At 37.8% G+C, this 23,123-nt stretch overlaps 2 protein-coding genes across 3 annotated transcripts; both read left to right on the forward strand.

The window, feature by feature from the left end:
• The first annotated feature begins 74 nt into the window (after positions 1–74).
• On the forward strand, positions 75–9,737 carry LOC134656657 (ejaculatory bulb-specific protein 3). 2 transcript variants are annotated; one of them, XM_063512220.1, is made up of 3 exons: positions 75–316; positions 8,659–8,836; positions 9,546–9,737. In XM_063512220.1, exons 1-3 carry the CDS (start codon positions 311–313, stop codon positions 9,683–9,685), a joined length of 324 nt encoding a protein of 107 aa, XP_063368290.1. In that variant the 5' UTR covers positions 75–310; the 3' UTR covers positions 9,686–9,737. The 2 variants fall into 2 exon arrangements, 1 of the variants encoding a protein (XP_063368290.1); XR_010097526.1 differs by lacking the exons at positions 75–316; positions 8,659–8,836 and adding an exon at positions 9,100–9,163 and having other exon boundaries at positions 9,546–9,686.
• An 8,663-nt stretch (positions 9,738–18,400) lies between these two features.
• Positions 18,401–22,356, forward strand: LOC134656568 (uncharacterized). The gene is made up of 4 exons (XM_063512126.1): positions 18,401–18,825; positions 20,268–20,344; positions 21,706–21,882; positions 22,343–22,356. Exons 1-4 carry the CDS (start codon positions 18,653–18,655, stop codon positions 22,354–22,356), a joined length of 441 nt encoding a protein of 146 aa, XP_063368196.1. The 5' UTR covers positions 18,401–18,652.
• The last annotated feature ends 767 nt before the right edge of the window (positions 22,357–23,123 follow it).

A 23,123-nucleotide genomic window follows, 5' to 3' on the forward strand; every position in this document is an offset into this window, starting at 1 on the left:
TTTATTTATGACATTTTATACGGGTAACTATAGTGACACAGTACCTGAATCTGCTTTAAAAAAACAATACGAATTAGGGCCTTATTTACAAAAAGTCTACCAATTTTGTACGTCATTTTGTAAATAAAAATAAACCCTTAAACATCATGTTTCATTGAGCGTGCACTCGCGGTTAAGCAAGCCAGAGAGGGGATCAGTTAAGTAAGAGGTTACGGCACCATACGCCGAAGCATTCTCCTACCAGTCGCTGCCGCAGCCGCTTGTGACCCGGTTGTAACAGTTGAAAGTAAAAGTGGTACCAGCAAGTAAAATGCAGGTAAGTTGCATATTGCATTTTCTCTCCGATTTCCCGCGACCCGTTTTGAAATCGCGAAGGACAACAGTAGGCGCTCAAAACGGTGTTTGTGTACTTACGTGCAATTTGCGTTAAGTTTTGTGGTTTTGCTTTACGGCCTTAGGAAAACTTGACATGCTTTTCGCAGAACTGGACTGCACGAACGCGGTGTGAAAACTTAAAAGTGACCAATTTTGTCGAACATTTAATTTTATTTTTAGGGTTCTATCTGTTTTAATGAAACGTGCCGACAAAAAATCTAATTGTGAATTGCTGGATGTACCTACTCATTTGCAATAATATTTAGCAAATCGGAATTCGTAAATAGCAATGACACAATCATATTCATTGAACCATAATATAGTGTGTTACCTAAGTATATGTATATATTTTTAGCGCATCGTTGTGCGTGCAAGATATAATTATAAAATGATAATTACTTTATATCAAATAATATGTGTTGTATTCGTTACATATAGTTTTTTTCCAAGGTGAATGCTTCAAATGCCTAAAAAATATACCAAATATATATACAAAGTAATTTATTAACACGTCTCCTTCAAATATTGAAAATATTATCGGCTAAAATAAAATAATAAAACATTTAGGTACTTACTTCGTTCTGCATAAAAATACGTTCAATGTTGCGTCTAGTCAAGAAGACCAGAAAATGTAAGGAAAAACCGAAAAATATGATTAAAGAGTTTCCACCGCGGTAAGTCACACATAAAGATACGGTACAGAAAATCTATCTACGGTCTCTACATTTTAATCAGTTAATCACTCTAGATGTTTAGCAAAGCCGGCTAATAAGACAAAGGCGTAATCTATCATTGTTCATTTGTTTTCTAAACCATGTTAAGTAAAGTACCTACACATTTAGCACACCGATAGTGTCCAGCCTGTTCCACTTTAGCGTAGTGACCCGGATCGGTAACTGCAGTAAGTGTTATTTAATATTTAGGATTGTTTCCCACTGTTGACGCAACACCATCGCCAATAGACCGGCGTCCGTAACGCACCAATCACTAATCACGATAACCTCGTCCACGTAATCCCATATAACCGATCATTAATATTAGTGGAAGCTCAAACGATCACAAGTAAATATTTTAATTTTCTTAATCTCAAAAGTCTTTATATGAATACATTTTTATAAGCAGGGGTGCTAAAGCTAACAATTTTGCTGATTATACATAGAAGTAGGCCTTACGATTAGTGTTGCTAAAGGTTACCTAACCATTAAATGCATAATCCGATACAATCTTTGTCCGATGTTTTCCAAATTTTTATTTATCGGAAAGAGTTTTTCAAAAGTTGTCGAATTTTCAGAATGGTCTCTAATCTAACTAACCTAGCTAAGTAAACGTCCAGGTGATGTTTTTTTAAAGTTTATAATAAAATAGCAATTTTTACACTGATGAACGCCCATCATACCCACTTAGGTACGCCTGGGTTACGAAGTTAGATTGAATTATCTATATTAACAGCATTTAAAAAATGGTGGGTACCAAAACGTGGGTGTGTTAAATTATTACTACTTATCATCCCTATAATATATGGTCCCGCTTTCTAAGAAGAAGCGTACGAAAGGGGACAATTTTTGCTTACAATGACTCAGTTAAGTTTAAGTATCTACACCTTATATTAGGTAGATAATATTTTAAGTAATCATACGTATTATCACAGGATAGGATCTACATAATCTTAGATAATAAAGAACTCTTGGGTGGCTCTAAATCCTGGAGTTCCTGGACTGCTTAATCCCAAAATCTTATCCTTGGATAATCTATTTTAGATTAATCTTCATTTTATGTGATTCCATTTCATATACGCCTATAAAGGGTTACAAGCGTACTAGAGGGGGGCAGAGGCCAGAGATGGTCATACATTGTATGAAAAATTTGAGCTCCAGGAGGGAGGCAGCTATCTAAGAATATAATAGCTCTAAAATGCTGAATAATTATTAATTAAGTATTGTATTACCTATACATATTAATAATCTATGATCATCATCAAAATTAATTACCGCTTCTGTGACACGTTCGTACTTATAATAACTTAGAAAAAAAAACATTTAAAAAAAGCGGCCAAGTGCGAGTCGGACTCGCCCATGAAGGGTTCCGTATTTAGGCGATTTATGACGTATAAAAAAAAACTACTTACTAGATCTCGTTCAAACCAATTTTCGGTGGAAGTTTACATGGTAATGTACATCATATATTTTTTTTAGTTTTATCATTCTCTTATTTTAGAAGTTACGGGGGGGGGGGGACACACATTTTACCACTTTGGAAGTGTCTCTCGCGCAAACTATTCAGTTTAGAAAAAAATGATATTAGAAACCTCAATATCATTTTTGAAGACCTATCCATAGATACCCCACACGTATGGGTTTGATGAAAAAAAATTTTTTGAGTTTCAGTTCGAAGTATGGGGAACCCCAAAAATTTATTGTTTTTTTTCTATTTTTGTGTGAAAATCTTAATGCGGTTCACAGAATACATCTACTTACCAAGTTTCAACGGTATAGTTCTTATAGTTTCGGAGAAAAGTGACTGTGACATACGGACGGACAGACAGACGGACAGACAGACGGACAGACAGACAGACATAACGAATCTATAAGGGTTCCGTTTTTTGCCATTTGGCTACGGAACCCTAAAAACCGGCCAAGTGCGAGTCGGACTCGCGCACGAAGGGTACCGCACCATCAACAAAAACTAGAGCAAAAAATTTGTTGTATGGGAGCCCCCCTTAAATATTTATTTTATTTTATTTTTAGTATTTCTTGTTATAGCGGCAACAGAGATACATCATTTGTGAAAATTTCAACTGTCTAGCTATCGCGGTTCATGAGATACAGCCTGGTGACAGACGGACGGACGGACGGACGGACAGCGAAGTCTTAGTAATAGGGTCCCGTTTTTTACCCTTTGGGCACGGAACCCTAAAAACTAGGTAGTCGAAGGATAAATACGCAGATGGGCGTTTTTTTTTGTTGTCCCCTACACTTTTTTTTTCAAATTTGGGATTTTTTATGTTATTTCTACTCAGAATCACGAGCTCTTTCTATCCTAATAGGAGAAAAAAAGTGTTCTAAGGTTTTTATTTCCATTACGTCACCATTTTTCATAGACTTTGTATGGCGGTCGCGGAATGGAAAGATCGAAAAATGTCATGGAAATTTTGGGACACTTTTTTTCTCCTATTAGGATAGACAGAGCTCGTGATTCTGAGTAGAAATAACATAAAAAATCCCAAATTTGAAAAAAAAAGTGTAGGGGACAACAACAAAAAAAACGCCCATCTGCGTATTCATCCTTCGACTGCCTAGTTTTTAGGGTTCCGTGCCCAAAGGGTAAAAAACGGGACAACAAAAAAAAAACGCCCAGATAACGACTAAATGGCATGAGTCCGCGGAATACTTAAATCAGAGTTATTCGTGGCACCGTTGTTGCTTCTTTGCCATAATTTTATGCATGACAAAAAGGATGCAGTTTAAACTCAAGGCTGCCCAGTGGCCGCTCAAGCCGAAGGTAACTCGGATGAAGGTAAAACTGTGGTAAAACCATGAAGAAAATTTACAGAGTTAAATTTTCTTTGCGTTTTAAGTCTAATGGTTATTACGCGCGAATCCGGCACCAACCGAGTACTGAGCTGGGTCAAGGAGAACTGCTCATTTAAGATTTTGTTACATGACTTCCCGCAATCTGATCGGGACTAATTTTCTTTATTCTACACTATGGAAAAGCAGTGATTAAGATACATATTTACCTATAGGTAATACCTAATACACACTTCGAACACTCTACATTACATTACATTATAGTATAACTATTTCTTTTACGTCCCCGCACCTCAGACATGACTTTATTTAAGTATGATCTCGTGAGATGCGTGTAAAATCTTTTAATTTTTGTAAAGTTTGAAAACCCAGGCCCCATCTTCCGTTTCTCTTTTCACATGTAAATCTTTCAGTGAACCGAGGATTCGGGCACTTGTGACCCGGTTTGTAACAGGTAACATTGTTTTCATTACAATAACACTTTTCCGCGCAATTGGTTACAGTAACTGCTGTCCATTTTAATAGGTCTCGTAAACCAGTATAAAGGCCAGTCCAGACAATTTTCGCCCAATCTGAGTATGTAAATTGCCTGATCAAATCAGGTGGTGTGAACGCGAAAATGAACTTCGCTCGCCGATCTCATTTGATTCAATTTAAAGATTTTGACCGATCAAATGAAGATGCGGATGCAAGAATGCCAATTTTCGACGCTTAGCGTTTAGGGAATTTCTATTTTATTTCGTGCGCTCGAATCTCACCATAAATCTCAAATTGGTGAATAAATTGTGTACGTGTGGACGCTAAATGAGATTGTCGCCAATTTTTTTTGACGGCACCAAAGTCACATACATACGAGTATAATATTTTTACATTGCTTTGATGCAACTCAAACCTATTTTAAGTGCGTTTCGACATAGTCCGATGCGATATTGCATGTCGATTGCATGTTGAGAGACCTTTGGACAAAACAGCTGCTAAGATAGGGCCCCATGGCTTCAACTCCTTTTATTTTTACAAGCTTTCTTTTAAACAATACACATTTGTTAAAATAATAAACAAAGATAAAAACACTTTTTAAGTTTCCCTACTTATTTGTGTCGTATCCGACATCCAACATCGGATCGGATCGGGCAAAAACGAAAATTGAATAGCCATCCATCAGAAAATAAGTTTGAATTTGGAATTTGGCAAGTTTGTATACGATACGATAAACAACTGAATGAGCTTTACATACACCCACAATGCATCTCGAAAAGACAAGTGACAGTTTACTTAAATCTTCGCGATTCACAACCGGTTAGACTTGTTCGGTCGTGAATGAATCACCCAGTCAATGTCTACAAAAATATTATTCCCATCCTTTGTTCGCATAAAAACCTTTGTAGACATTGGGCACATTGGGCATTGGCTATGACTATACAGCATGTGGTCGTAACTTGAGCAAATTTGAGCCTCTTATCGACTCGATAAATGCCCGATGTCTACAAAGTCATTGGTTTTTATGCGAACAAAGCATGGGAATAATATTTTTGTAGGCATTGAGTGAATATCGACGTCTGCGGTTTTAAAATTATGATTACTTTCCGAAGGACCTGTGACATCACAACATCGTGGCTATTGTCAATCATAAGCATTGATGAATCACTGTGGGTAATGGGTATTATGTCACATGTGACATACATACCTGGTCTATCTTCTCCTATAGGTATTCTAAGTTTCTTTTCAATTCAAGGCAATAATTAGTTATTAGTTGATACTCATAAGCTTTTTGAGCTATGGCCGTAATGCAACAGGAATTAACTCTAACATTAGATAGATAAGGAGATTTAACTTCATAATTCACGATTTATTTTACCATCCCTGTTAGCGGCCACAGCCTGTATATTAGGCGACTTTGATTACTCCACAGATTAAAATTCTGTGCACGTACCATGCCATTTGTGTGGTACAATGCCGACCGTAGATGCTCAGTTTAGTTTAGTCACTCGCGATCTCCGTAAGGTAATCACTGTGCAATTGTTACTAAATAAATGTCCAATATTTAATTGATATTATTGGTTTGCCTGGCCTGCCGAAGGTGTAAAGTTTGACGAAGTCTAAGTAAAGAGAAACTGAAAGACATCCCAACTCCCAAACAAAGATATGTTTTACAAGAAAACCACTGCGCAACTAGGTACAGTCAGCTGCAGAGATAACTGACCCCCCCTCATAGAAACTTGTTTGCAGGGGTCAACTATCTCTGCAGCTGACTGTACTTACCCCCTAAACGTGTCTGTCATATCACCCATATAGAGTCTGTGCGGAAAAAGAAGAGTCGTGGAATGTATGGGGCCCTAAGTATACTTACCTACATTCCACTACTCTTTTCGAACAGACTCTACCACAGGGCAATGTCTACAATGTACATTTTAATACATAATGTAATGTAATAGGTAATATATCTTCTGCTTCCGAAAGTTGGAAAGCGTAATAGTTTCGCATTTATTTCTCTTATCGTGTTCATCCCAAGTTCATCCACGGTAACGACACGATTTTATATACACGACAGCTGGGACCAAAATGTATGTGATTATGATATGGAATCACCGTTTACCATCACGTTTACGTCGTGTTTACATTTATCATCGTAGTTGAATTTACGTGGGCCATAAACAATCGGAAATTGATACGAGGATTAAACAATAAGTTTACAGGAAGCGGTATACGATACGGTTCAGAAAGGCGGGTATGAAGTGAAAGCGCGGGAATTGGCGCAGTGCTAACCTATTATTGAAAGGTAATGAAACGACACGGTATTGCTACCTTCTGGCGTAACTGAATGGGAACCTAACTAGCGTGTGAGGTAACATTGTATCACATATTAGAGTAAAGGTTCCGTCACACAGGCGCGTTTTCCGGGCGGGGCGTGAGCGGGGCGCGCCGCTTTTACATATAAAACGCTCACGTTTTGAAGCGGCCAGGGACCAGACCAGGGCTATAACCGCGAATATCGAAGTTCGCAAATTGCGGGCATATATCTTTCTCTGTCACTCTAAATACGCCTTCATTGGAGTAAAATAATGAATGTATGAATGAAATCTTTATTTCAGGCAACTAGTGGCCCATGCAATTTCCGAATTTCGGTTTTCGCGGTACGCCCCCAGGCCAGTTATTTTAAATTTGACACTAAATTCAAGTTTAAGTAGTAGTGAATAAAACTCGATTCCCTAACTCAGCGGTCGGCAACCTGCGGCCCGCGGGGGCCGCATGCGGCCCGTGAACCTGTCACTTGCGGCCCGCCAGCCTACCTGGCTATTTTGTATGTAATATTGACAAACGACAATGTCTGATAAAGTCATAAATATTAACAAAATGCGGCCCGCGTCAACTTCGTTAACTAACATGTGGCTGATGTGGCCCTTGGCTGCTAAATGGTTGCCGACCGCTGCTCTAACTAATGCAACATTAGGCCTCCAAACAGTCCAAACGTCATGGATAATCGAAAAAATGCGATTTGCAATACATTGCGGTATTTGATCGATCGATTGAATTCGTTGCTCCTACTTAACCAGCGATTATCTAAAATCGCATGCCATTCGTTGCAAGGTCTGTAGAGGCCTTATACTAGAAGTCCGAAAGAAAATAACAACGAAATTATGTGCTGCTTGCTCTTGTTGTCCGCGGAATTGTAGGTATTATGGCGAGTTAGTGACAAGTTTCCGGTCAGTTTTGGCGGCTGAGTGAAAATGTCCCTGATTTAAGCAGTTCGGAATTAAGACTGAGGACAGATTCGATTGCGCTTTACATTGTTAAAAAGCATTATTGTTGCGGTCACTTACAGTTTTCTAAATGACGCAAGGTTTGTAGTGGAACAAGGTTATTTTAGATTCGTCATACATCAATTTACCTACTTAATAAACAATAGAAGCGAGCGGACCAAAATCCGCCGATCTCATTGAGTACTTGCATAATTAAAAAAAATACTGAACTTTAAGTAGGTAGGTAATAGTATTTAAAGAAATACATTTTGCCTAATATCCTAAAACCGATTTTGTAACAGGTCACTTAGTTCGCAAGTCTAATTTTTGTGAAGTATGTAATGTATTAACAAATTGCTTTGTGACTGTTAGATATGCAAAAATTTCTTTTAGTGTAAGCTCACACAGACATATGCAGCAATATATTATGTACTAGCAAAATATCTAATAAAAAACTTAACAAGGTCTGCCGGGCTAGCAGTCTAGCACAGCAGTGGTCCCTCTTTAATTAATACAGTTAGAAAAAGACGGGTAGTCTCTATCTCGCAGGCGAGATACTATCGCGCCCCTCTTGTGCTAAGCTTAAAGTGGAGTCCAGACGAGAGAATTTTTCGCCAATCTGATGAAATTGCCCGATCAAATCAGCAGGTGCGGACACAAAAATGCCAATTGTCGAAGATGAAATGCAAATTGGTGATTAAATTGTGTACGTGTGGACGCTGGATGAGATTGGCGCCAATTATTTTCCTGATCAAATCGATCGATTTGCCCAGCTCGTCTGCCTGGATACTGGGCGAGAAGACGAAACTCGAACTTGCAGCTCCGGGAGACCACTTGGGGCGAATATTTCCTTTATAAATACACGTTTAAGGTCGTTTATAGAGATATCCGGACAAGAAGATATTACGTATTAAATATACAATTTTGTTCAACTTTCTTAGTCGTACTCGTCCTAAACAGGTATTTGATTCTTCACATTCGTTAGTTCAGCATTTAAAGTCCACATTGTTGTGTTTCAGATGAAACTATCACTCTTGGTTGTCGCGAGCGTGGTGGCGTGCGTGTGCGCGCAGGCGCGGCCGCCTGTGTCCGACACCGCGCTCGAAGACGCGCTCAACGACAAGCGCTTCATTCAGCGGCAGCTCAAGTGCGCGCTCGGCGAGGCGCCCTGCGACCCCATCGGGAAAAGGCTCAAAAGTAAGTAAATTGACACTTTGTTCTGGCGAGCATGTTGGCTATGGGCGTAGGTGCACCGCCGGTGTCCGACACCGCGCTTGAAGACGCGCTCAAGCGCTTCATTCAGCGGCAGCTCAAGTGCGCGCTCGGCGATGCGCCCTGCGACCCCATCGGGAAGAGGCTCAAAAGTAAGTTACTTTAGTCAGGTTAAGTCAGTCACTGGCAAAGGAGGTGACACGAAGCGTTCGGATCCCTCAATAATAACCAAACCATTCATCCAGCGGCAGCGGCAGCTCAAGTGCGCGCTCGGCGAGGCGCCCTGCGACCCCATCGGGAAGAGGCTCAAAAGTAAGTTACTTTAGTCAAGTTTCGTCACACAGGCGCGTTTTCCGGACGGGCGTTTAACTGCTCGTGCTAATATTGATACCCGAGCAAGCGAATGATTCCAAAATCCGAAAAATGGAATCTTGAGCGTTGCGAGGGTTTCAAAGTACGAGGGTTAAACAAAATTTGCCCCCCAGTGAAACACAAAATTTTTCACCACGCCAACCCGAAGTTTTTTTTGAAGTGCAAAGTAAGCCTTTCCGAGCTGGTGTGGTGAAAAAATACAACCCAACTAGACTTCAACTAGCATCGAATTACCTTACTAGGACTATGATTTGATTATGATTTTGACCTAATAAGTTAGCAATGTATTTTTGTTCCTAAACCTCTTACTTGTTGTTTCCAGCGCTGGCCCCGCTGGTGCTGCGCGGCGCCTGCCCGCAGTGCTCGCCGCAGGAGACCAAGCAGATACAGCGCACGCTGTCCTACGTGCAGCGCAACTTCCCCGCGGAGTGGGCCAAGATCGTGCGTCAATATGCCGGCTGAACGCCTGCGTATTTAATTTAGTGGTTAGAGCGTCGTCGGCGTTGGCTATTAATTTATACTTATACCTAAGTTTGGTCCCCGAATAATTACATCTGAAATTAAGCACTGGTCTGTCTGTCACTGAACTTTATGGCACCTAGTTTAGTAGAATATTTCGTGACTAATAGACATGCACCCATTAAATAAGGTACTTATTTTCAGCCCGTGTTAGGTGCGACTATATTTTTGAGGACACTTTCTGCTGAGGAACAGAGAAAACTATAGGTATACCTATAAGTTGTTTCCCTGTCCCACTTAGCAAGATGACAGAAAGTGTCGGACAAAAAGGTAGATATAACAAAGCCCTTAAAGTACCTACTTAATAGCTTTAAGTCCTCAACTCCTCACTAAACTCCTAGAATTTATTACGGTTCTATATATGCCTAGATATTAAAGTATGTCATATATCAGTGCTGCCAATGTGAGCCGACGCATTACAAACAGAAACACTCATCAGATCTCATGATCTGTATATATTTTTATACAATGTGACTATTTGTATAAGTACATTTAATTATTAAGTTAGTGTATATAAATGTGTATAAATTCCAGCAGGTAAAACCGCTATATCATTACTATCAGTCGGCCAGTCAGTATATTAATACTGTCTGCTATAGTACCAAGTTCCATACAAAGTTGCTTTTGCCATCATTTGTATAAACGAAACGGCGTGCAAGTCGCATTTCGTATGGCGTTTCCAATGTAGGTATGTGCTTACTCCTCGACCCCGACCTCTCACGACCTTCAGTATGAGGAAACCAATTTAAGGAGTCCACTTGTAGAATTAAATAATATGTCTAAAGCGGCTGTTGAAGCGTCATAATAAATATGGCAGTGAAAACCCCGATAAAGTTTTGCATCTTCAATGACCGAATGACTTTACTTCTTTATCTATGTTATTATAGCTTTTATAGATTTTGTTACTCTGAAATGAAAACTGACATGTTTTAAATTAAAATATATTATACAAAAATTAACATGAAAATTAATTTAAAAGTGTAAAATTACTGTCTTGGGTGCACTCTTGGGTGAGACTTCTAAGCTTAATAGTAATAGCATCGTTCGCAGACGTTTCTGCTTGTTAAAAATTAAACATGAAAATTACCAAAGCAAGAAAAATATTGCTTACTTTAACAGAGTTGGGCATTCATCGATTAACTTTTTATTCGAATAATTATTCGAATAAAAAAGTTAATCGTCAAATTTTAATCGCGATTAATTTAATCGCGATTAATTTAGTCGACCTAACATACGATTGAAATTGAATTAATCTGCATATTAATCGAATAAATTTTCGATTAAATCTCGATTGAAAGTTGACAGTGGGTCATTATTGTACGTAAAAAAAGCGGCCAAGTGCGAGTCGGACTCGCCCATGAAGGGTTCCGTATTTAGGGGATTTATGACGTATTAAAAAAAAACTACTTACTAGATCTCGTTCAAACCAATTTTCGGTGGAAGTTTGCATGTTAATGTACATCATATATTTTTTTTAGTTTTATCATTCTCTTATTTTAGAAGTTACAGGGGGGGGGGACACACATTTTACCACTTTGGAAGTGTCTCTCGCGCAAACTATTCAGTTTAGAAAAAAATGATATTAGAAACCTCAATATCATTTTTGAAGACCTATCCATAGATACCCCACGTATGGGTTTGATGAAAAAATTTTTTTTGAGTTTTAGTTCTAAGTATGGGGAACCCCAAAATTTTTTTTTTTTCTATTTTTGTGTAAAAATCTTAATGCGGTTCACAGAATACATCTACTTACCAAGTTTCAACAGTATAATTCTTATAGTTTCGGAATAAAGTGGCTGTGACATACGGACGGACAGACAGACGGACAGACGGACAGACAGACAGACATGACGAATCCAAAAGGGTTCCGTTTTTTGCTATTTGGCTACGGAACCCTAAAAAAGCCTTGCGTGCAGTGCAGATGGCAGCCAAACACTTTGTCATAAAAGTCGAGATGGGTGTAGATTTATCGGTTTTGGGGAGTGCCGGTTTCGAGAATGATGACAGTTTTGGAATCCAACATGTCTGCCGTGCACTTTGACATAAAAGTCGTCATGGGTGTCGTTTTATAGGTTTTAGGGAGTGTAGAATTCGAAAGTGATGACCATTTTGGAATCCAAAATGTCTGCCATGCACTTTGACATAAAAGTCGTCATGGGTGTCGTTTTATAGGTTTATGGGAGTGCAGAATTCGAAAATGATGACAGTTTTGGAATCCAACATGTATGCCGTGCACTTCTACACTCATTCTGCACTCCCTGAAATCTATAAAACCACACCCATGACGACTTTTATGTCAAAGTACACGGCAGACATGTTGGATTCCAAAACTGTCATCATTTTCGAATTCTGCACGCCCTGAAACCTATAAAACGACACCCATGACGACTTTTATGTCAAAGTGCACGGCAGACATGTTGGATTCCAAAACTGTTATCATTTTCGAATTCTGCACTCCCTGAAACCTATAAAACGACACCCATGACGACTTTTATGTCAAAGTGCACGGCAGACATGTTTGATTCCAAAATGGTCATCATTTTCGAATTCTGCACTCCCTAAAACCTATAAAACGACACCCATGACGACTTTTATGTCAAAGTGCACGGTAGACATTTTGGATTCCAAAATGGTCATCATTTTCGAATTCTGCACTCCCTGAAACCTATAAAACAACAAAGACCTTATTACAAAAGGCATAAGGTCCACCGATGTACAGTTAACAGTGTGGGCGATGGTTCCTAAAATTAATCGAGAGAAAATTAGTCGAATAATTATTCGAATGAAAAAATTAATCGCGGAAATTAGTCGACGATTAATTTAATCGCGACTAATGTTAATCGAAGCTCTTCGAATAAAACTAATTAATCGCCACTTTTAATCGTCGCTCGCGATTAAATCGGTTAATTTTAATCGTTAATCGTTATTCGAATAAATTTTGCCCAACTCTGCTTACTTACTCACAAGTAGGGTGTTAATGTTAAGTCATTTGTTATTAAATTATTTGAATAGTGTACATTATTTCCAATACTGAATTAAAGATAAGGCTAAGGATAAAATAAAACTTATGATTTTTGTTTCAATTTTCCCTATTTCTCTTTCACTTTACGTACAGGCTTTTGGGCCAGTCGTTCAGTTGGTTACGTTACAAAAAAAATTGTTTGCAATCATAATGTATACTGAAAACCAATGAATAACAGACATGAAGAAAGACCCCTAGTTGCCAAATTGCAAATTTCTAGCACTAACGGCCGACGGACGGATATGGTGAAACTATAAGGGACATAAGGGTTCCTACTAGTGTTGGGTAGGACATCAATTTAAAATGAGTTTGTATGAGTACCTCATTTTCTAAAATGAGGTGTTACAATGTCTTACTTCAAATGAGGTGAGGTACTAGCATATTTTCAGCGTCAACTATTCCATTAATTCCAACAGCGACAATTTTTTTAAGATGTATGAAAGCTTGCAGCGCTTACGCTTGTTGTCTTTCGTGTTTAATTGTTAACGTATTTTCGGTGGTGACGCGAAGCGATATTGAAGTACGTCGCGTGTCAGTCTCACTCCCTCTTTGGGTATTTCTAATTCATTGTTTCATTTTGAAAGGATTTTTGAGGGGTTCATGTCACAGAGAGGCGGTGAGTGGTACAAACTCAACGCATTTCTCGGTGGACCTTTTGTCGTTGCAATAAGGTTTGTAGTTCGGCAGTTGACAGTGTGGATCATTACTCGTTTCTTCATTTGAGACATTTGAGTTTTGAGTGTCGGCGAGCAGGCGAGCACCGAGCACCTAGCGCCTCGCGCGATCCAGGGACTCTGTTGCGAGTTGTGAGGAGTGTGAGTTTTGACGGTCGCGAGACTCGCGAGTGAATTTGAACGGATAATTTTTTGAAATTTGAAGTGTGTGAATGATTTTTGTGGCAAGAGGTGTTTGTGATGCGCGCGAGTAAATGAGTAAAATGAATAGAGGAGTGAAGTAAGACATTTTTGCGGTACGAAGTACTGCGACAAATTAACAAAATGAGTGGTACAAATGAGGTGCCTCACGAGTGAGCGACTCAACACTAGTTCCTACCCTAGTGGAGTTGACTACGATATACGGAACCCTGAATGAAAAATAACTCCTAACAGACAACAGTCCTAATTAAACCTATGTAAGTATTTTAAATTATTTAAAAAATATATATTAGAAATTTTGTAAATGAGCTCTTTCATTTGATATATAACACAATATATAGGTATATAGTTTGTAAAACGTTATTTTTTAACTTTCTCATTTACTTACCCTTCAAAATCCCCCATGTGGCCCCCATGTTTAAAATTCATTTGTTTACATTACAGGTCCATCTTTGGGACACTAATTTACATATGTGTACCAAAGTCCAGTAGTTTCCGAGAAAATAGGCTGTGACAGACAGACAGACAGACGCACAAGTGATCCTATACCTAAGGGTTCCGTTTTTTCCTTTTGAGGTACGGAACCCTAACTAAAATAAACTATAGTAACAGCACCAGTCATGGGACATTTAAGAGGAAATTTGGAGTATTTGTGATATTTCCCTGATACCGGTTAAAGTTCTACCGCTTAGCGTGTTTAAAGATGAAAATCCTATCCATCTTTTATGTTTCAGGCGTGTTATATCAAAGACACTGCAATTAGCTTCCACATAATTTACAAATTAAAACTATGCTTTTTTTCTCCAGTCATGGACACCAAAGCTCCAGTAATGGTACCCCGGTAATGGACGTGGATCCAGTAATGGGCCCCCTATAATGGACATACCCTATCAGTATAAGATATTGGAACAGGGAATAAATTTTTGGCAAAAAACTAGTTATTAGTCATATTTGGTATAAGCTTTTATGTAAGAATGTATTTTTCTTTTCACAGCCAACTAATACTCATCAAGACAATTCTAACAAACCCAAACACAATAAGGTTGCGTTTATTACAGAGTTCCCATGGCCACCTCCTGTCTCCATCATGAGATCAGGTCCATGTTATCATAATATTGCATTGTCATCCGATTTGCTTACGTATCCAAAATTTCAACTCAATCGGAAATCCGAAAGTGGCTCAAATTCAACTTCCAAGATTTGAACCACACTAACTAACATACAAACTAACAGGGCATGTTAAATAAAATTTTGTAAAAACGATATTAATTTCCTGACTTCCTGACATAGTTCGTAACTACATTATACCTACTTCTGTATTATTTAAACGTGAAATTACGCCATGGTAAGCATCATTATGTAAATTGTAAATTATCCCATCATAGGAGGTATGCAGTTTTAGAGCTCCTATAATGGGATTGGGCAAAATACCATTATTTTTTATACATCTCTAGAGACACAAAATAGTGTGTTGTATACCTTATCTCATGGTAAATGCAATTAACAAAACACATTCTACAGTGCCAGCCACTTGAATAGCCTCACTCACCAAAATTAATATTTCTCATAGTAATATAAAAAGGAGATATACATTAAACATTAAATATGAAATAAAACAAGAAGCCTTGTAATAGTAAATAAAATATTTATTGTTATCTAATCAAAGTTTTAAGAAATAACGTCAAACAAATAATTGGCCCTTCCACTTGAATAGCCTCACATGCTAAAAGATACTGTTTAGTTATTAAAACTCTTTCGTTTAATATTTTGTATACCTTCCATTAGACCTTATTAATTCGAAAATACGATTAGGTAGTGATTCATATAAAGAATGTATGTAATTAACGTCCACAGAATCCCAAACAGTGTAAATAGCTTGAATCAGTTCTTCTTTATTACTAAACTGTCTTCCGTTGTAATAAACTTGCCGAGACAGCCAATCCCAAGCATTTTCCATGATGTCCAGGTCAGGGGACAAGGATGGCCAATCTAGAACTTCAATCTGGTTTTCTTCAAACCATTTTGTAACTAATGGCTGACGTGTGTATGGGAGCATTATCATGCTGAAAAAAACATTTTTTTCTACCTATTACTTTTCTGATCTTACTTTTTGTTTCTTTTAATAAATTTAAATACTTTTCAGCATTTAGTCTTCCGTCTACCACAATGAAATCAACAGTACCATAGTAAGAAATTGCTCCCCAAACCATCACCGATCCGAGAGTTGAATGATGACGTGATAGTACTTTCGGTTCTTTCCTTAGGTCATGAAAATAATATTTAAATCCATCTGGACCATCTAGATTAAACTTTTTCTCATCACTAAAATTACATTTCGCCACTCAGTTTTCCAGCACATGTACTTTTTAGCAAAAGACAGTCGACCCGCCACATGTTGTTCGCGTAAAGGAGGTTTACTCATGATTTTTTTTCTTTTGAGGTGGGATGATGTTCTAATAATCTGTTGAACTGTAGAGAGAGATGCTCTAGTATTTATTTCACTAGCTATTTGCCTGGCGGTCTTGGTGGAATTTGAAGCAGAGCGTAAAATAAGTCGACGTTCACGATCCGTAGTGGCAAATTTTGTGCGTCCTTTATACTGGTGGCCGTAATTTTCCTTATTTTTAACATATTTAATAATAACTTTAGGGCTGCGACCTATTTTTTTAGCTATCTCACGATGGGATAATTTTAGAGTTATATAAAAATTAACCTTTTCAATTTCTAAACTTGTAAGTTTTTAACCACATCCCATAGTCACAAAAACACTGTGTTTATCACGTTACTGCAGGTACTTAATAGAATGCCATCTGTATTATCTAATCATAATAAAATAAATTTGAAAGCGAAACTTAAATGCACGGTTTGGACGATTATGTTACACTGAGGCTATTCATGTGGACGGCCGTATTAGCTCTTGCGTCCACGACGTTTCGCGCGCAGACAAGTTCGGACTTGTTAATGTGTCGTTGGATAAACGTCAGGGCGTACAATTCAAATTTAAGATATATTGATAAAAAATATCACGTATAATTATAATACTCACAATATATAGGTGAGGCTATTTAAGTGGTTGGCACTGTAGTTTACACCAAGTAATAATTAATTACAATTTAATATATGAACTCACCTCTCTTAGCGAAGTTGTTAAGAATTCTTACTGGTTAAATTTTTCGGTGACACGACAACTTTTGGGTTGACGCCAATTTCTTAAAAAGTAACCGAAATTAATAAAAATTAAAACTTAAACAGCTCTATGACCCTTATTTATGGTAAAATATTGCCAGTGTTCATAAACTACTTTTAGATACTTATTTTAGAGGATTTGTGGTTTTATGTCCCATTACCGGTTCCACGTCCATTATAGGGTCCATTATAGGGTCCATTACTATATTTTGGCTCAGTGATCCAAAGTGAATCTTGGCCTCCGAAACGAGAGCTTGCCACCTGTCCCGATCCTGCAACTGGAGGATCCGGAAAAATGCTGAGATCGAGGAGTTAGCGGCCGAACCCAATATCGTCGACGAAACGAAAGCCCACAGACTTGGCTGGTTCGGTCACCTACTCAGAATGAGAGAGGATTGCGGGCTGTCAAGAGGGCGTTCATGGAACGACCGACTGGTGTGGGTCGGCCTAGGAAGTGCGCACGGAACCCTAAAAATTATAATTAGTGCGATTATGAACTAGAATGATAAGTTGAGATACCTCCTTTTTCAATCGCATTGATAGAATATTAAAGAGTATTTATTTAATTCCCAAAACCCAATACGATCACAATCAAAATTTCATTAGCGCGATGTAGAAATCGCCGCTCCTGGTACAGCGCCATCTCACATGATATTTAGTTAACATATTTGTATGAAAGTTACTCTACGGAAGTACGGACAACGGATGCGAACATCCAGAAAGTTAAAAGCAGATAGCGCTATTTAAACAATTTATAATTATGCGCGGTACCTTACGTCCTTTTTTAAGATAAGCTTCTTTTAGAGATCCCATCGACGGTTCAACACCACTAGTATAATCGAAATAATATTTTTCGCTGAAGTTGATTCTTTTGTATTTTTTAAAGATCTGTCAGTTGACACAAATTGAGGGGCTACCGCAAAAACCGAATTTCGAAAATTCTAGGGATCTTTCTCTTTTACTCCAATGAAGGCGTAATTAGAGTGACAGAGAAAAATGCCCGCAATTTGTGAAACTCGGTTTTTGCGGTAGCATCTCTGACTACAAAAAATTCTGGAATCTAACTCTTTTGCTGATAGGCGCCTATTGGTGCTTGGAAGCGCTCTTGTCCAAGCAATCTGCACGAAAATGTATCGCCTTTCTCTATATATTTCATGAATAGAACATAAAAAGCGATTACACTAATTATTTAACTTTGCACAATAAAATACGAAGTGCGTTTAATTTTAAATACGGTTCTTTTATCTTTTAGACTTTTATAGCTATATAAGCTATAAAATTGTTGTGAATGTGAATAGCATTCTTTTGTAGATTTTCTTTAGTGGCAACTTTACTTAGGACTTGAATGTTGGCATCTGCTGACGCTGTACTTTGTAATAACTTCCGTTGTGACTTTCTCGACTTCTTTTAATTACAGAACGTAATTACCCTTAAATATCTTACTAATAAAACAACAATAATTTTAAATTTCATAATATAATTTATTTTGTTCACTAAATTGAATCGTAGTAAAAATGTTGTATTTAATGAGCATTGCTTGACTAAATCGAGGCTGCTTGTCAACTCAATGCTGCCACCTTGACACACCGAATAAAATTATTTCGTAGCAGTCGGCGAATAGTATTTACAACTAAATATTTTGCTACTGTTTTGACAATTACATACATAATTCGTATTCGGGATTTCTTATTTGTTGATGGCAGTGTTCTAAGAGCTGTTACAGCTCAACCATGAGACGATGATGTGGTAACCGTTTTAGTCGACATATCATAGTGGCTACAGTGCAACAAAATATGGTCGTGCGTTTCGCCTGAACAGATAGTGGAGATGTGTGAGCAGACTGAAATAAATTACTTGGACGGAGAGGTGGTGTGGGTGAAGCTAGGGTCATGCTGGTGGCCCGGAGCAGTGATCGGGGCGGACAAGCTCCCCCCAGATGTGCTGCCATCGTTCAAGAAGCCTCCCATAGCAGTCGTCAAGTTCTTTCAGGAAAGCACCTAGTAGGTTTACAAGTATAACCTGAAAAATCTCTGTCGATTCTTATATATAAGCATGCATAATGCACACTCCTGCCTTTGTTCTACATTTACTCTATGGTGTATTATATTTACATAATTAAGCTGTAGATTTATGGGATAAGCTGAGTAAGTTACAAAAGCTCAGGTTTTTTTATAAGTTAATACTTATATATTTTACAAATCTTTAGTTAATACTTGACAAATCTGTGGATGTAGAGCATTAACTAGGTCCAATCCATTGTTCTATAGATTACCTATATTACCTATTATCAATGGTTTATTATGCAGTGAAATTATATGCAGCATTTATTTACCCATATTTGATATCAATAAATCAATCAATAATATATCTGATCTTTGATATCACAATGGTCTCAATGAGCAATAAAAGCAATAAATTTGAGGAGACAAATTGATTAGCTCTATGGTACAACAAAATAAGGAAACCAATTATGCAAACTGCAATACCTGATCTTTGTATGTAAATTGAAACACCTGAAAAATGTTGTAACCTCTTGCTTTTCACCAGGGTCACTGGGTTACAGAATAAATAATAGTACTAGGTACAGAAGACTCACTCTCTAACAAAACGCGTCTGTTACGATCAGCACAGATATGGCCGCTAGGTGGCGACAGCGCCACGCGCGGCTTATGGCTTTCCCCAAAATTGGTGTGGAACGGATGTACTTTTAGCTACCTGTAGCAAAGCGACGAAATCGCGGAGTGAGCCACGCCTGACTGGGTTAGCAAAGAGAAATAATATTCAATTCTTCATTGAATAGGTACTCTAAGGTAGTTTTTTGGCTGGAACATTTAGAATACCCAGTCTAAATTTGCTTACAAGTAACTTGCTTAAACCCCCTGAATACTAATTCCTTGGGGGCCCTTCAGTGTAGAAAGACTGCCTGAGGTTCCTAACCTACATAGTATGTCTTTAATTATAAGTTAATGTTTGTGTGAAGATCCTAATTCACATTGGGCGAGCAAGGAGAAAACCATCTTAACACATTCACTGCCAGGAACCCACCTGGTGGGCGCTCGTGAACTTTATTCAGATGCCGGACACGGGTTGCTTTATACACAGCTATAGACGACCGGTTTCTGGGGTAGTGTGCCGGGTTTTGTCTGGCAGTGAATGTAACTCTTGAAGGCTGATGTTAAAGCCAATATTTCATTTGGATATACAATATTTCATGTTTCATGTAATAGGCATTTTACTGGAAACATACTGGAAAGTATTAAGTTATTCAGTCCTTAAATCTCTGTTTTTATATCCTTATCCCTGATGCTAAAATTACTGTTTAATTGCATAATTTGTCTGATTTTGTGCTAAAATTAATGTTGTATTGGGCAGATTGCATAGTAATAATAGTAATGTTATGAAATAAATTTTATACTAATGTATTTGTCTCTATTTCTTTCAGCGAATACGTGAAAAACATCAATTCAATTTACAAATACAACTGCAACCGCAAACATGACTTTATAAAAAAAGGATTGTGTACGTATCATTTACATACAACTTAACTTATTGCATTGAACAAAGCACTACAAAATGCCACACTGGATTGTGGAACAACTTCATACATACTTGTGGTTGAACATGAGAATTTTTTTTTGATGGTAACTTTTTATGTTGTTGACAAAGAATCGTAAAATTTGGGAGGGATAATCTTGAACAAATTCCTAAGATCCCTTCTAAATTTTATACATTTTTGTTAGGACAGTAATAAGTTATCTTCAAAAAACTGAGATTTCACATATCCAACTGCAAGTAGTATATAGTAGTATGGCGTAGTTCCACAGTGTGCCAGCTTAATAAATCAGGGCATTGGGAGCTATTACGTGTAACTTTTTACAGCTTCTTACATTAATTTGCATATGATAGTCAAAGGACTATCATATGCAAATTAATTTATTCTCAAGTCACAGTGAAGTCAACATAGTAATCATTGTAATTGATTTAAATACAACATAGTGAAATTTTTTTTGCCTTTGGCTAGTGAAGTGAATAGAGTTGACCTGAACTCAAGTTAGCTCAACTGTAGTAACCCTGGCATTGTACTAAACCAGTATATTGGTAGTTTGCACCTCCAGGAAACTGAAAGTAAGATCAATGTGGCTAAAACCGTCTATAAGGGAAGACTGTCTACAAGCTCTTTTGTCGCTTTTGAGTCTTGCATTTGTACACATGCTCCACTTTCAGAAGAAGTGAAGCTGTTACTTTGGGACTGTGCCTGTGACATACCTATGAGTTTTCTTATTATGAAATTGTACAACGGGACTTAATCGCGTATGAGATTTCTTGCCCTATGATGGTCTTGCCAGCAATACATTTTATATGCAGACCGACAGTTGAAATTTATAATTACCTTAATAAAGGTTTTACTCAGGAGTGGTTAAAACAACCATAGGTGCTGGGAATAACCTAAATATACCAAGTATATAGAACATATCATTTCTTTGAAAAAATCCAATATCCAATGGCGATATTCAAAGTGAAATAAAATGTGGTAAATCTGTGCTAGAACTCATTCATAGTTACTACTTTCTCATCAACAACAGTTCAAGACACTAGTACAAAATACCAGTATTCAAATTAGTGATTATTATTTTGTGTGACATGACAACTGAAGTAGTAGAGCTCATATAAAAATATCATCCGAAGAAACCAAAGCAGAAAGTGCTTCAGCCAAACTTGTGTAGGTAAACTTTGTGAGAGCCATGAATATTTATGTAGCATATATATCTTATATCTTTAAATTCACAATTTTAAAGGTGTTACTTAGTTATCCTTGGTAGAACTATTGCATTTTTAAACAGAGAAATTGTCAAAAAACATTTTTTTTTGTTTTTTGACAGTAATGTACAAATCCAAACATGCCCACATGGAAAAGTTCCCCGAAGATGTGATCCGAGCTGAAACCGAGACGGGAGGCGACCCGGACATCTTGACCAGTGAAGAGTTTCAAGAAACCAAGAAGGAGAGCTATGCGGGCATTTTCGGTAGCGCATCTAAGAAAGCCCCAGGAACTCCCGGTAATTTCATTTTTATTAAATTAATAATATACTGGTAAATATACCGACTTTATTTCATTGAAAAATACAGTAAAAAGACAAATATATAACTTCATTTCATTTTCCTCGCGTTGTTCCGGCATTTTGCCACGGCTCATGGGAGCCTGGGGTCCGCTTGGCAACTAATCCCAGTTATTGGCGTGGGCACTAGTTTTTACGAAAGCGACTGCCATCTGACCTTCCAACCCAGAGGGTAAACTAGGCCCGTATTGGGATTAGTCCGGTTTCCTCACGATGTTTTTCCTTCACCGAAAAGCGACTGGTAAATATCAAATGATATTTCGTACATAAGTTCCGAAAAACTCATTGGTACGAGCCGGGGTTCGAACCCGCGACCTCCGGATTTCAAGTCGCACGCTCTTACCGCTAGGCCACCAGCGCTTTTAAATATATAACTTATGAACTAAATATATCTATTTAGGTGAAACAAGATAAATATAGGTATATCTTTTAATTTTAACTTTTACTTAAAAGAGCGACTTAAGTTGTGTTTTTAAGTCACGTCTAACAGTCACTTCCCTGACAATTTGTATCTGTTTGATCTGGGTTTGACATTGACCGTCAGTGTGACGATTGCTAACCAGCCGTTAGGGATCATCCATTAATTACGTCACACGAATTTCTAGGTTTTTTTACCCCTCCCCCCCTCCTTGTCACACTTGGTCACATTTTGCAAACCCCTTCCCCTCTGGTGTGACGTCACATTTTAGGCAATTTTGTTTTCAACGAAATCGACAATATTAACTCGGTATTATTTTTTTAATAAAAAAATATTTTTGATACTTATATAAATATTAGTAATTTTATAACACAACGAAAGTTACATCCAAAATCTCATTATTTAACTGTACAGCGAATAAAAAAATATAAATTAATTTTCGGTTACTGATGAAGTTAAAGTGACATCACAATGTTTGTGACTCCCCCCTCCCCCATGTCACAACATGTCACATTTTCTTGACCCCCTCCCTCCCCCTAAACGTGTGACGTAATTAATGGATGACCCCTTAATGGTACACAGTTAAGTGAGTACGCGATTGTATCCATTTATATGATCAACTTTTACTATCGCAGCAAGTAATAAACCACAAAAATATCCTGCGGGCTCAGCACGGTTCCATTTTCATCGACTATCACTATGCCCGTCACTTTCGCACTTACATACTTGTTAGAACGTGACAGGCATGGTGATAAACGATAAA

The sequence above is a fragment of the Cydia amplana genome, chromosome 18 (genome assembly GCF_948474715.1).
Source record: "Cydia amplana chromosome 18, ilCydAmpl1.1, whole genome shotgun sequence".
Classification (NCBI taxonomy): domain Eukaryota; kingdom Metazoa; phylum Arthropoda; class Insecta; order Lepidoptera; family Tortricidae; genus Cydia; species Cydia amplana.

What these genes read in the sequence shown, in the direction of transcription:
- LOC134656657 (XM_063512220.1), top strand. An exon ending in CATCGGGAAAAGGCTCAAAA is followed by an intron (nt 8,837 to 9,545) that starts GTAAGTAAATTG and finishes TGTTGTTTCCAG; the next exon opens with CGCTGGCCCCGCTGGTGCTG.
- LOC134656568 (XM_063512126.1), top strand. Translation starts at nt 18,653, where the DNA reads ATGTGTGAGCAGACTGAAATAAATTACTTGGACGGAGAGGTGGTGTGG. An exon ending in TTCTTTCAGGAAAGCACCTA is followed by an intron (nt 18,826 to 20,267) that starts GTAGGTTTACAA and finishes TATTTCTTTCAG; the next exon opens with CGAATACGTGAAAAACATCA. An exon ending in CTTTATAAAAAAAGGATTGT is followed by an intron (nt 20,345 to 21,705) that starts GTACGTATCATT and finishes GTTTTTTGACAG; the next exon opens with TAATGTACAAATCCAAACAT.